General features: G+C 35.1%; 1 protein-coding gene across 1 annotated transcript in view; it reads left to right on the top strand.

The window, feature by feature from the left end:
• Positions 1-15,980, top strand: part of LOC149786141 (macoilin-like) — a 45,694-nt gene that overhangs the window by 21,994 nt on the left and 7,720 nt on the right. Inside the window, exons 8-11 of the mRNA XM_089976475.1 lie at positions 4,201-4,359; positions 8,189-8,371; positions 9,914-10,034; positions 10,694-10,868. Of these exons, the coding sequence (XP_089832601.1) occupies positions 4,201-4,359; positions 8,189-8,371; positions 9,914-10,034; positions 10,694-10,868 (638 nt within the window). The remainder of the gene's footprint in view (positions 1-4,200; positions 4,360-8,188; positions 8,372-9,913; positions 10,035-10,693; positions 10,869-15,980) is intronic.

Below are 15,980 nucleotides of genomic sequence, written 5' to 3'. Positions count from 1 at the left end.
TTCTTCTCAGATCTGCTTTTAAAAAAAACATGCCTGACTCCCCTCTTCCCCTCTCAAATCAGTTTGTGTACCCCATGTGAATGTTATTATTATTATTATTATTATTATGGTCTTTACTGGAATTTGTCAAACATATCACATCACTACTTTTCGAACACTCCAGAAAAAGAACGAAATTTCAAGCAACTTCATTGACTTCTTAATTGTAAACTGAATATTTGAACGTCGTTTAGACCTACAAAGAAAGTTCTTTGTTATATGGCTTTTTTTAAACAAATCATTTCCTTCTATCCAAACTTGAGTTAGATATGAAGAATTGTTAAATTGATGATAAATGGCTGCATTGGTCATTAGGACACAATTAAAGGACCAGGCTGAGGGTCAATAATTATTTCTAGAACATTTGAAGTTGTCATCAAGATCAGGTCTATTACTTCAATTTAGTAAGCTGCCTGGCAAAGATCAGATACGTCATGAGTGATTGACAATCGAATACCATTTCAATAATCAGTGATCTTTATTTTAATCATATATGTGGACAGTAGAAATTTTAAAAGTCTTGTATATTTCGTACATTTAGAAAACGTTTGTGCTGACTTGACAAGAGGCCCACCTTGTGCTTCTCTTGAAAAGTGTAAATTTATCCTACTGTTTAAACATGAAAAGTAATCTACTAAAGAAGGGACAGATAAATTCCAGTTAGCAGCAGCTTCTATTTAAAAATGCAAACGACAAAACAGAAAACACTGAATTAACACTTAAATGCAAACCACGTGTTTAGTCCTTAAGCAGTAATGAATGGCCCAGTTATGAGATTGAATATATATGTACACAACTATCAACTAGTTAAATTCTGAATGCACATGTATTGTAAGGAACTTGCTATTTAATTTTATGGGGCTAAATTATAATTTCTTACTATGGCATTTTTTTATTATTTTATTCATCACAAGATAAGTTTATTTCAAGTAAAGCAAGGAATGGCATGATGTGCTTTTTATACCACAGATCAGAATAAGACAATTGTGTTCAAGCACACACGCACCCTTTAGAAACTTAAATGGTCTGTCCCTAATAAAGACTTGGCTTCAGCGGATGTTCAGTAGAAATCAAGGTAGTGACCATTGTAAACACAATAATAAAATAAAAGATGTAAATTTCAGCTCAGGAAAGGTGCCTTTCTATCACGTGAATGACTTATTGCATTGCACTTAATACATGTAGCTCATAGATCTTTTATTTGCATAAAGACATTTTAGAGAAATGTAAATGTAACAGCGATCATGTTATCGATCGATCGAGAGAAACGAGGAATCAGTCCCACAGCAGTATACCTAATACAGAAATCATCTAAATTCTATTGAAAGAAATTGGCTTGCATGTTTTATTTTTTTGTTTCAATATCCAACGCTCCAATAGTCACAAACATGAAACTGCATTGAAATAATTAAATGTCTTAGATCTATATTATGATTAGGTTATTGTCTCGTCATTTCCATGACTGATTAGTTTTTTCTGTCATGATAAAAGTGTTTTTCTATTTTTCCATATTAAAAGTAACAAATAATAGGACACATGGATATTGCCATATAGAAGGCGTTAAAACTTGTTAACATTTAAGATTTGAAAATTTTCAACATTATTATTTTTTTCAATAATACGTTGAAGTCAGATTAATTAGGAACAATACCAAACTTCCACTGTTAATGACAGGACCATAATTTGAGGTGTAAAGTACAACATGCCAAGTCAGATGGCTTCATGTTAGAAATGCACTTTTCCCGCGCTAAAATTGACATCTTCTGATGATAATAAAATGTTCATAACCATGTTTTACAATGGTCACTATCTTTATTTCTACAGAACATCCATTCAAGCCAGTTCTCTATTTGGGAGAGACCATTTAAGTTTCCAAAGGGTTATATTATTTAAAACAAATTTATCTTGTGATGAATGAAAGAATGAAAAAAATTACCCCTAATCAGAAAGAACAATAAATTAAACAACCAGTCCTATTGTATAAATGCAGTCAGAATTGAACTAAAGTTTGTAGCTGTGTGCATGCATATTCAGCCTCATGCCTGGATTATTACTTTTCAAGGACAAAACATGTGGTTTGCATTTAATTATAAATTGTGTTTTCTGTTGTTTTTCTTAACAGGCGCTGTCATTGAGACTTTAAATTACATTCCTCAAAGGATTACTTTTCGTGTTAAAACAGTCAGGTAACTTTGCACTGTAAAAGAGAAGACCAACAAGGTCTCATTAAGTTGGTGCGCAAGTTTGTTCAGATTTCTTTGAGTAAAGTAAAAGCGTAGACTTATTGCAAAAGGTTTCAGCATCTTGTAAATGAAAGAGTACAATAGTATTATTACAGTTTTCGTGGCATTATGACTATGTTAATATTATCTAAAATTTGATTTGGCATTCTATCTATTATATAATCTTCATACGACTTAAGAAATATATATAATCATCTGATAACAATGTAGATCAATTGGTGCCTAGATCTGTCTCTCTTCATAAAACTCTAACGAGCATGCTTGCAGAGATCATACCATAAACCATGTCCATTTGATAGAGACCACATTCACTCCATGGTGGTCATCCTCGATGACTGCAAGAAAGCATGGTGTGCAGATCATTTCTCTGTGAGCTGCTATGGCAACTCCATCAGGATGCATGGAGAGATGAAGTTTTTTTTTTTACCCTCTTCACTCTATCTCTGCTCCTACTGTGATGTGTATAGTTCGAAAATACACGTGAGCTGTACTGTATAATCTATAATCATAAACAAAAAATGGCCATGAAATATGATGTTTACAATAATGAAAAAACTTTAGTCATGAAGGCCCAAACCCCTACCATCAGTTATGGACAAAGGTCAGTCATACAATACAAATTAAACTTACATAACTTACAATCACGGACAAAAGCCAACACGAAATAATGAGTTCTTCAGTCTTGTCACAAAAAAGTAGCTCTCTGAAACTGATTTTCGTGCTTAACAGATTTTAATTCAGTCTCAAGCACTGTTTATCAGAATCAAAAACAAAACATGAAAAGGTCTTTGTGACCTGCATGTCACATTTTACATAATTGTATTAAAGTTCTGCATTTAGTTCATGAATACATGGGGGGTTTTTAAATGCATAAATTGACTGTATCTGGAATCATGAAACTCAGTGATAGAATGCATCTTGATGACTTATTGGGGACCCATGTTTCACATTTCACTAACAATGGTTTATTTGAATTTTGTGCTGTTCAGTCTTGACACTTTAAATTAGATGATTGTTTAAATCTTAGTATTTTTTATTTAAAACTTAGTAATTCACTCATATCAAACAAGGTCAAGGTGACCCAATTTAAGATTTTACTAGCTTTAAATTTAATCCTTTAACCCTCAGTAGGTTAGCTGTATATTGTACCTGTGCATGAACATAGGAATTGGGTGTTTGGACTGCATGCTGCATGGTCTTCATGTGAAGCCTCACCTGTAATGGCTGATCAGTGTAATGATTGATGGCTTAAATTACGCATGTTTTTACTGAGGACTGTTAATCCAAGGTGACTTGAAGCCTGCACTGTTCATTTTCTTCTAGGGGTGGACAGTGGTGATAGCTTTTTCAAGCAGATTTTAAAAACAACTCTTTAAAAATATTAAAAAGGAAACATTTTTATCAATTTTGTTTTAATCACCTCTTTGTATACATCTATTTGGTTTGATAGAAAAAAATGTTTTTGGTATTCTTTTATGTCTGTCATGCCCTGTTACAGTAAGTAGGTAGATAAGTAGGTGTTTTCACACTATGTCTGCACAATACTGGTTACATTTTTAATGTGAAGATGCAAATAGATTTTTAGTCTGAATTTATTTTCTTCATGTTTACTATGGCTAGTGGAAGCTAGTGAAAGTTGATAATGTTTACAATGGCTACTGGAGACTGGTAAAAGTTGATAATGTTTACAGTAGCTAATGGAAACCAGGGAAAGTAGAGGTAGGTTATGTAACTGTTGATTATAATGGTTAAAAGTAGGGGATAAGTGTTTGCAGCATTTCCGAGTTCCATATCTCAGTTCGAAAGAGAGGAAAAGGCTTGTTCGGTATTTCCTCAATGGAAAGTTAACAATTACTGTAAAGGAGTGACATTCAAGGATAAAAAAAGATTAATTTAATTTTGTCTGTTTTTGTTTCAGGCTAGAGTCAGATGTGAAGAAATTAAAAGCAGATTTACAGTTAAGCCGAAACTCTGAGCAGGAATTACGATCTCAGCTAACCGGCTTTGTAGTAAATGAAAAGTCCATGAGGTCAGAAATTTATCAGCTTCAACAGGATAATGATAATCTCCAAAACAAGTGAGTGGCATTTTGCAAATTAAGTTTCTTAATTCATTAAGAGTAACATTTTTGCACTGTTCAGGTAGACTGCAGGCAGGCTCTCATAAATAGCCTATGATGTGTAGGACTGCCAGAATTTGCTGAGAAATCAGGACATTTTTGCAAGTAATGCATAGAGTTTTCAAAATTTCTAAACAATTTTCTTTTAATTGAGGTTCCAATTACGTAACAAAACTGTACATTCAGGTACTTGCATAGCAAAGGGTTCAATCAGTTCAGATATCCTTAAAAATGTATAGTTTGTTGTCCTCAGGTAAGTGTCTTTACATTAAAAAAATTGTGTAAAAGTAACCTTACACTAATTGTCAGTAAAATAATACATGTTCAGATGTTGAAAATTCATCAAATTCGCACAGGTTGAGGACTCTTACCAAATATATATATAGAAAAGTGAGCATCGGTGAGTGAACTGTTTTCAGTAACAAAATCTTGTGCAGTTGATGTAAGTCATGTTGTAATCACTAGAGATTTTCCATGTCTTATATTTTATTGACTTTATGTTTTTGTTTTTTCCAACTGGACTTGTAATGATTATTAAAATCGTAAAATAATTATTTTTGTTTTCTTCTTTATCACGAGACACTAGTTGCAGATATGTCATTCATGTAGTTCCTGGCATTATGATATTTTTTGGTAACAAGCAGAGATGCCAACCATTACAATTTGAATTTCTGATTGTAATTCTGGTGTAAAATCATGTCTAGTTGCTGTTTTCACAGAAGTAGTTGAATATTGACTACTGACTCAATTAAGAAAGTTAAAGGAAAAACTCAATCTATTTTTGGGTTTAAAAAAGTCAAAGGTCAAGGTAAATGTGACTGAAAGAAGGAAAATAATTTTCATACAATACCTCAAGTTCTTCATCTAGTGCAGTGTTGAATACTTGAGCAAAATAAATATTTTTTGTTGTATTCCTCCCAAATTTTCGGTGTTCAACCCCACCTCTTTTCATCAGAAAAAAATTGAATAATATGCCTGCAACATTTTGTTAGTGGATATCCTTCCATGTCTATGCTGGCACTAGTAATGATGAAAGTTTCAAAGTTCATGAAACAAAGATGGCAATGAATATCTATTTTAAAACAATCCATCAGTCTGAACACATTCAAGGTTTGTGTTAGTTGGCCATGTTTTTAATGTAAAATTTTTGATGCAGTTGGTTTAACATATTTTCAGGGTTAAAATCATCCCCATGGTTTGTCAGGAAGTTTTAATTTATTTTTAAGTTGAATTAATCACAAAAGAGGGTACAATTATGAAAATATATGATGTATTATGATATACTATTTAATTGATGATTTGTTAGTGTGGAATGAAAAGTAATTCAGAACAGACAGGTAATTATCATAATTTATACTAGTAGACAATATGTGTATACTAAAGTTTAAATGAACGCAAGACCTGGAAAATTCCATGTGCAATTATTTCAGGTTTACCAGATATTAAAACTTGCTAATATTTTCATGAGTTACTTAAGCACATAAAAAAACTTGTATTGCAATAATTTAAGTGTTCAGGAAAATGTGATTGAACAGTGCTGACCACAAAGTTAAGGTGGCAAAACTGTTGAAGCAAATAAGATTATCTAATTTTTAAACCACTTATATACCATCATTATCCTTTGTCCTTTTAACATGTTGTTTGTTCCCCCCACCCCACCCACCCAATTTTGAATGTACGGGACACAGTGTCCCCTGCTTTTGGAATACTGCATACAATGCTGCTACTGTTAGGAAACGTTGTGGATGACTTGAACATTAGGTAAAGAAAAACGTCTATTGACTTCAGGTCAGAAGGTTAAAAGTCAGGCAGTACTACTGAAAGAAGAAAGATGGTGCTGCACAGTAGTATTTATTCTGTATAACATACCCAATCAGATTAAAATCTAGATCTCAGGCATAACATGAATGTGACAGGCACTGATATGAGGTCATATTTTGTTAACCTTTCGATTCAACAATCAAATTACAGCTTTTATGTTTATGGAAGTTAAAACATGATTCAGCACATAATGTTTTTAACAATAACTCTCTTTAACATGATATGCATCACTTTATTTTGTGTATTACTAAAAACAAGTGGACTGGAAATTCTTAAGTGGCCACCAGAACATAAACCTGTTATAAATAGATCTTGATTTTAATCACATACATTGCCCAAACTTTGAGGATGACTTGCTCTTGGGGTAAGGAAGAAACTGATCAATTTGGAATCATAAGATCTAAAGTTAAGGACACTGAGTGAAGGAAGAATTTTTGGTGGGCTAATACCTTTTTATGATCATTTGTGGGTAGCTTGCTTGTACTTGAGCTATGGAAGAGGCCTGTTAATTTTGGAGTTTAAAAAAAAACAAAAATGGGCAAGAACATTTTTGCTCAAAAAGAAAAATGGATTTTTTCTGAAAATATTTATTGCAGACTTTGTTCCATGATAATACTTTGTGAATGAGAAGCACTTCAGATAATAAACCTATATATTCTGGGACCTAAAGGTCAGAGGTCTTAGCCATTGTAAATCTAATAAGAAAATGATTTCTGTTCATAAAGTTTTGTTCAAGACTGCTAACCTTGACCTTAGGTTGAGGTCATCAAGATCCATTGATCAGTAATCATACACCATACACTCTTAATGTGTGTATAGAGTAGTTATCATGTTATTGGAATATAATGTGCCATTTACAGAACTCTTTTTTTAAACCTGGCATTCCTATTGGTAGTGATTGGCATATAATGTGCCATTTACAGTAATTTTTTTATAAACCTGGCATTCCTATTTCACAATGGTAGGAATTGGCATATAATGTGCCATATACAGTACTCTTTAAACCGGGCATTCCTATTTCACATTGGTAGGGATTGGCATATTATGTGCCATATACAGTACTCTTTAAACCTGGCATTCCTCTTTCACATTGGTAGGGATTGGCATATTATGTGCCATATACAGTACCCTTTAAACCTGGCATTCCTGTTTCACATTGGTAGGGATTGGCATATTATGTGCCATATACAGTACTCTTCAGACCTTGCATTCCTATCTCACATTGGTAGGAGTTGGCATATAATGTTCCATATACAGTACTCTTTAAACCTCGCATTCCTATTTCACATTGGTAGTGATTGACATATAATGTGCCATTTACAGTAATTTAAAAAAAACCCTGGTATTCATATTTTACATCGTTAGGGATTGGCATATAATGTGCCATTTACAGTACTCTTTAAACCTGGCATTGCTATTTCACATTGGTTGGGATTGGCATATTATGTGCCATATACAGTACGCTTTAGACCTGGCATTGCTATTTCACATTGGTAGTGATTGGCATATAATGTGCCATTTACAGTAATTTTAAAAGAAATGGCATTCTTATTTTACATTGGTACAGATTGGCATATTATGTGCCATATACAGTACTCTTTTTTTTAAAACCTGGCATTCCAATTTCACAGTGGTAGGAATTGGCATATAATGTGCCATATACAGTACTCTTTAAACCTGGCATTTCTATCTCACATTGGTAGGGATTGGCATCTCTGAATAAGATTGTTATATTGATTTTTTTTCATAATGTAATGATCACATTATTTGAGTTGCACAAGTTTTGTCTAAGCAATAGTAGACATCCGGTATAGTACATAAAAGTAACTAGATAGAGATGTCATGGGTTTAGATTCTCAAAAGTGATTTAAAGCATCCACATTTACAGTGTAGAGTAGGTTCTGTTTTCTTCAAATGATCTAGTTGTGTACATGTGACAGAAAAACGCTGTCATTATTTGTTTTAGACTTCACAATTTGGTCACTAGTCGGCAGCAAGACAAACAGAATTTATCCATTCTAGAGAAGAAACTTCAGGAGGAACGTAAAAACAGGAACATAATAGAACAACAGTTGGCCACTGAGAGGAAGGCAAAGAAAGCAGAGGAAGTAGCTGCAGCTAGAGCTGTTGCTATGGCAGCTGCAGTTAGGTAACTATAAGTTTTTTTCTTATGCCCCAACATTTTGTTTTGAGAAGACATTGTATTATCCATGTCCATGCATCCTGCATGATTTGCTTGTAAACTTTTTAACAAATGAATTGAAACAGTTTGATAATGTTTTAATGTTATGAAGCCCTTGCTGAAATTTTAATTTGCGTCTTTTTCTTTCAGAATTGTTGACCCCTAAAAGTGTGTCCTTGCATCATGAATTTCATTTTCTGCCTAATAACTTTTGTAGGGCTTTATGGATTGAAATGAAATTGGTATGTAACTTCAGACTAGAACATATTAGTCAAGTTTCTTCAAAATGGGTAAGGATATAAATTTACTGAGTTATGACCCATTTTGGTTTACAATGTTGCCTTTTTATAGCATTTATTTTTCCAGTTGTGGTATTGTTAACAGTTTGTTAAGGTTTAGCTTTAAGCTTTTCATTGGTAGATTCCCATCATACTTTGACAGAATCACTATAATGTTAAGACAGTTTATTCTACTACATGCTCACTCACCCATTTCTTTTGGGGTCATGGTCCTAGTCATAGAAATTTTTGCAGAAGGATTGGTTAAAGTTATTTTCATTTGCTAATATTTCCTAAACATGTTGATTGATTCTCATTATACATGGTGTGAATCATTTTGAAGCTAGAAAAGTTAATTTTGTGAGACACTTGCTTCACTTGTGATCTTGAATTTGAGGTCACGTAGAAAATTTGTATAAAGGTTTTGGTTAAAGGTTTTTCATTTGCTTTAATTTTCTAAACCCACCATGGATTTTGTTCATACTTGGGATGAATCATTATAAAGCTAAGATAATTCATGCTTTGAAATACATATTTACCTCTTTGACCTTTGCATCAAAGTCACAGTCTTAGAAAATTAGCATTAAGATTATGGCAGCAGTTGTTACATTTGGGATATTTCCAAAACCTCAAGGAATTTTCTTCTCACTTACATTGAATCATTATGAAGCTTGGATTATTCATCAGCATGCTTACTTGACCTTTTGACCTTGGCTCAAGGTCTTGTGCTATAAAGCAATGCTTGATTGTTAGCTTGAAATGCAGGCCCTGGCCTTTAAGTTTTATTTTTACTGTGCCATATTGGCAGTGGCACCTGTATTGTCCAGACACATTTTCCATTTTATTCATAATACAAAATAACAGACCATACAAGATTACCAATGCATAGGATAAATGTCCATCCCAGATAACCACCTGTCATTTTTGTCCTTGCACAGTAAGCTTAGACATAGTCATCTTAAATACTTATGTTGATTATCTGAGTACAAAAATTTAATCTAAGCAATTTATGTAATTGCTAGATTATGTTAAGACTGAATTGAAGAAGTTTGTGACAGTCATCCTGAACAACCCTTTGTCCTAAAATAATGTCAGATTGTAATTTGAAAATTTATTTATAAATAATAAATCAGAAATATTGTAGTGTTTTAATTTTGAACTTTTTAAGCTATAGTTTGTTTTCTTGGATGTTTTGGACTTTGTTTTGCTTACATATAGTTTTCAATTACAGAGGAGAATGTTCAGAGAGCTGTAAAAACAGAAGAAGAGATATTGAAAATGATATGAAAATGCTGAAAAGAGACCTTCAGCAAAGAGAAGATCAGTTTAGACAGCTAGAAAGAGAAGTTCAGGTGAGAGATTTAAAAAAAGAGCCTTTTTAAGCATTTTAATTAGATGCCCAAAAGAATTATTTTTGTTTTATTGCAGTTGTTAATGTCTTGCCCTAGATTTGCACAAGTTTTGCATCATTTCATTTTCACTTCAAGATGTTTTGAGCATAGTCTAGTAGCAGTGATACATGGACAACATTTTGTTTCTGAGTCAGTGGTTATTGTGGAGTCAGTAACATTTCTGTTAGATTCTTTTGCTCCCACCCATCCACAACCACCATTGGTCAAGTCAAATATTAATTCTCATGTATATTTATGATTTTCTATGATACAATAGAATTCCATCAGTCATCAGAATAAAACTAGACAGAAATCTACCATGTGGGATGAATTGACTTAAATTAAGAAGTCTTTATTTAGCAATACTTTGTTACTCTGTCTTTGACAGCTGCTTTTAAATGTCTAACCAGTTTTGCTGTGTTTTTAAAGCCAATTAATGTAGAAACTGATTTTACCATTCACAGTTTGGCTGTGTTTTTAAAGCCAGTTAATGTAGAAACTGATTTTACCATTCACAGTTTCCTGTCTTTTATCGCATTTCCTATCGGTGGGTACTTAGGACATTTTTTACTGTGGCCATTTGAAAGTATTCCAAAATTCATGACCTGCATTTCTTTCAGTCCCTGCGACAATTTAAAGATGCACAGAATGAGACAGAAGTGCTGATGTCGGCACTTTCTGCCATGCAGGACAAAAATGCACATTTAGAAAACAACCTTAGTGCTGAGACCCGCCTTAAACTAGACCTCTTCTCAGCTCTTGGTGAAGCGAAAAGACAGATAGAAATTTTTCAAGGTAAGAATATTGTACCTCCTGTAGAGGTTTTCATTGCGAACATATTCTTTTTAATTATGGTATAAACATTTTTTTAAAATGTAAAACCCAGTAAATATAGAAATAAAGGACTTGAGAAATGCCCAGATTGATTTATTCCAAAGTTTTATTTATGTGTTCAGTTTGGTGCCCACTTTTTAGTGATCTGTTGTCTGGAACATTTTATGAACCTAAATGAAGGTGTAGAGGGATGTAGTGGCAGCAATTTTCATCTTGACTGTCCTATGTATCCATCCATTGTTGATGTGATTTCTGTAGCATAACTTCGTTTGTTGTGTTATTTTTGTTTTATCTAAGTCTGATGTCTTGCCCATAGGTAAGGCAGAAAAATATTGGTTTTGGAGCCAAGTCTATGGTCAAGGTCACTGGCACTAACATTGGGATTTTCGTTTTTTAATGATAAATCAAGTTTCCTTGGCATAAGGTTCATCAAACTTTATAAGTAGACTATAGTTGGGCAGGGGCACCTCTCTGTTAATTCTATGACTCAAAAGTATTTTGTGGTGTATACATGTGATCCCAGAAATTGAGAATAAGTAATATATTCATAAAAGAAAATGACTAGAAATTCACATCTGAATGAGCAAAAATACTTTCAGAAAAAAATAATAGTTGGTAGATTAAGCAGTGTCAGATATCACCACACACACACACACACACAAATGGTCACAACCATCCAGAAATTAAATAAAAAATGCAAGAAATTTGTCTTTTTTAAATTTATTAGGCAGTTTAATAACATCATAAGTAGATGCAGACTTTGCTTTTCTCAGTAGTTCATTGCAAGGTTTAACGGTGTTGCAGGTGCCATTTAGTGTTCATCTTTAACAAGGTAAAGATCAGATCACACTCTTGTTCAGACTTCCCTGAAGAGCTTGTTACATCTTTCTTAGCATTGAAAATGGTCTTTGTCAGTATTGCTGCATTGGTTAAATATAAAATCTTGATCTTCCTGAAGGTAGATGACAGTTTGTCTTTTCTGCCCAGAATTGGCTAAGGCAAGTTGATTCATTGGCAGACTGTTAGTTCCTAAGGCAGAGTGGATATGCAGTATTCAGAGAACTTTAGCAGAGAAGCTTGTTTGTCCTCATGAAGTGCTCCAAACTAAACAGCCAGATCTACAGCTGATAGCTCTATCTCATGTCAGGAAATTGTGTCTGAAAAATGAACCATAGTTGCTGATGTCAGATTGCCCTTTGCAAAAAAAACAGGGAGAGGCAGGTGTTACTTGCATGCAGAGCAACTCTTTTGCATAACTGGACAATACAGGATGTTGATGATCTCACCACCATTGTAATGGATTTTGCACAAGAAGAATGGATTCCTCATCCATATAACTCTCAATTTTTTCATTTAGTGTTTCAAGAGCATTTTTAATATTTTCCTCCACTTTCATATATACATCTCCAAAAATGGAAGCAGGATCAGCATTAGTTGTCTTTGATGGCAAAGAACTTGTTTGATAGAGCAGACATGGATCTGGCAGAAACAGTCAACATTAACTAATGGGTACAAGTCAGAGGCATTCCTGTTTGTCTTAATTCTTTTTTTATTTGATGAGCTGCAGTTGTGGTGATACCCTCTGCTGACAAGGATGGTAATAAACGGAAAAGGTGAAACAGCAGTTGAATTCCAATGGCATTCATGCTTAGCTTTTATGGGTTGATTATTTATTCATAAGAAGCAGCCAGAGCCAGATGGTTGAAGACTTCAGATTCACTACTGTCTGTCAGAAAGATAAAAAATTTTAACCTGGGGTAAAGAGCACTTGCTGTGTGAAGGAAATATTTGTTTGAAATATCACAACAATTGCTTTATTGCCTTTCAGCAGTGTTGAATCATGTTTTGACAATAATGTGATTAATAGTGGAAGAATGGATATGGTGGCTACTTCTTCTTTGCATAACACTGTAATTGTCTTGCAGTAGTTTCAAACTATCATTGTACTCATATTGCTAAATGATCTCACCTACAAGAGTGCTCAAAGAGCTCAACACAAAATCTAGATATGAGGCAGTTATTTTGTGTAATGGTGATTGTTTATCTTTGATTGTCTTTACCTTTTAATAGCATCTGTGACAATCAACTGTGTAAACTGCCCATGGTGGCAGTTGTCCATGAGCATTATGCATGACTGCCCAGTATTTGTACAGTCAACAGGTTACAGACATATATCATGGTGTCAAGAAGGGTCTCCCTCTCTTTATTTTCTTTTCCAGTTATAGACCAGAAGAGTTTATGGGGTGAACTAATGTCCATCAATTGCCATTTGTCTGTCCATCCATTAGCACAAGTTGTTTTTGTTACGCCTTCTAAGCTATTTGGAGGATTGTCATGAAACTTGACACACATTCATCACAAGGTCATGTTGGTCCTAAGTGAAAATGGTACCTCTCAAAATATCCAATATGGCCACCAGTGTGCTATTTTTTTAAAATATTTTTAAATCTCATTATTGTTACTCCTCTGGTTATAACAACAAGAGGTTTTCATTAGATGAATTCTTGTCATGTTTAGTTGGTCCTAAATGAAATGTTGCTGATCTGACATCCAATCTTGACAACTTTGTTATTGCTTCTCCAAAATAGAAGGGGCCACAAGTGGCTGGGTGGTCTAAAGTGCTCTCCGTTCCAGATCACTGCCATCTCACCTCTGTTTGCATGGGTTCAAGTCTCGGATTCGGCAATGTGGATATGTGAGAAAGCTTGCCACCATTAATACTGGCCGCCATATATAGCCTATCATTTGCTGAAAAATGGCGTTAAACCCTACAACAACAACAACAACAACCAAAATAGAAAGTAAATCATCATGGTGTTTTTACCAGAAGATTTCTTATATCTAGTTTGTCCTAACTCGAATTGGTGCTGCTCAAGCATTCAATATGGCCACCACAGTGTCCACCTTGAAATCTTATCATTGCTCCTCTCGAATTAATGTTAAAATCAGCATTGGGTTTTCATCTTATAGCCAAGGTCCTTAATAGGTTTGCACATCATATGTTGCATGGGGCCCCAAGTGGCCAAGTGGTCTAAAGCGCTCACTATTGTGGATCACTGCCATCTCACCTCTATCTGCATGGGTTTGAGTCTTGGGCTTGGCGAATGTGGATATGTGAGAAAGCTTGCGGGTAGCTTCTCATGGGTTGGTGGTTCTTTTCAGGGTTATCCCGTGTTCTTCTTCCACCATTTATACTGACCATGTATAGCCTATCTTGTGCTGAAAAATGGCGTTAAACCCAGTAACAATGACAACCTATGATGCATAATGTCTACAGTATTGATCAGGAGGTGCTGCATCAGTGTTCATTGCCTACTCTTCCCACTTTTCAGTTGCATCAGGGCAGTACCAAAGAAGGCACAATCAGCAGCTGAAGGTAACATAGTTGGCCTCAACAGCAACAGTCTATTTATGCCCACAAGGCCTGGCAATTTCACATGCACACCTGGAGGCCAGATAAAACTATTTTGTCCTGCCTAAACCTTCCAGTACTTCACAATGACCCAACCTCTCATGGGGAAACTTTATGTGGATGCCAAAATCCAGTCTTCAACAGACTTGGCTCAACCTTGTCCAACACAATGGTTGAGTGATCCTAGTCATTCTAGAGGGGTTACAGATAATGTTAAGTACCTCTTGTTTGACATCTGTTTCAAACAGTTGATGAAGGCAATCATTTTACAGAAGGAGATGGTTTGAAACCAGATTCCACAGGCTTTTATTCCCGATTTTTTTCCTGTCTCAAAAGCCAACTGGGAACCAAGGCCAGTTGTTGACCTGAATCCTTTCGCAGTCATTTTATTGCCACTCTGTAGTTTAGATTGGAAATGGAAAGCTCAGTATGACTCACAGTATGGGGCAACAAATATGCTATCAGCCTCAATTTGAGCAATTTGTATTTTCCATGTTTACATACAGCTGGTATCTTGAAAATTTCTTTATGATCAAAGAGGGTCCAGCTGCTGTGTACCGAGTGGTGTCTCCATGCATCTGTCTTTACGTTTGCACCATCTAGGACTGATAGGCCTCTATGCAATAAGACTGCCTGCCTTTATGTCGCCATTTGCAAACCTATGGGTCTGGGCCATTGATGCCCCTTTGATAAGCTGGGATGGGATGTGTGCCTGTGACTTGTCAGTGTGTTAGTCATCCCCATGTAGACAGGGTTACCAGTATTCTATGCCTGGATGAGCTTCTTTTCATGCCTGGCTTTTGTCAGAGGGAAGTCAGCATGAAAAAGTTGAGCACTTTGATGAGGATATCGAAACTTCAAGGGCCCTCTACTTTGAAAACCTTCAAGGGAAAGTGGCATTGTTTTCATCAACTGGTGTTGGGACAATTTCACCTCCCTCTAAACTTTTGATTCCTCTATTGTCTAACTTCTTCCTTGTCCCCTTGAGGAAAAGTTAGCTCATATAAGTATCAAAGGCTATAACTTCATGATAACTAAAGACATAATGGGAATGAAGCATGCAGAGTGAGCAAGATGATTGTCCTATAAGTGGACCCAGGTCATCTCCATTTCCATTCCAACTGTGTGGATGTACTGTTTTTTTTGTTGCGTCCAAGAACAGGCATCCATCCAAAGGCAATCAGAAAATAATCACTTTACCTCTCTCTTTGATCATTTCTTGGTGAGAAACAAAGCTGTATGATCCAGTTTGTCCACTGGGGTACTTTCCAAATCACATGGATAATGTGGCATCCGGCAGACTTGAAAGACTGTCATAACCTCTGAAGCACTCGTCTTGCGGCTCATGGGTTATTTGATAATCTTAATCTGAGCTCTCAGGATCGTGTATGCTTAGTTGATAAAATATAAGTGCCTTCATCAAGTCAGGTATTCAGAACATCTTTCTATTCAAGACAACATTTAGTTAGTTGATTAGCAAACTTGGTCTGTATTTTCTGGATTCTCTCATCGGAGTACGGCATCATGGTGGCAGGAGTTGAACCTTGCCAGGCATCTGGTGGCTGGCCTGATAGTTACCAGGCACTGTACTGGATTTGCACAGGAGTCTTTAGATAACATCCATGTGCAGAACCTCTCGGGTTAGCTTGCACAATATAACA

The sequence above is a fragment of the Sinohyriopsis cumingii genome, chromosome 12, assembly GCF_028554795.1.
Source record: "Sinohyriopsis cumingii isolate HCF-2022 chromosome 12, ASM2855479v2, whole genome shotgun sequence".
Classification (NCBI taxonomy): Eukaryota; Metazoa; Mollusca; class Bivalvia; order Unionida; family Unionidae; genus Sinohyriopsis; species Sinohyriopsis cumingii.
The sequence above is the reverse complement of the archived record's forward strand: the minus strand, read 5'-3'. Positions and strand labels throughout refer to the sequence as shown.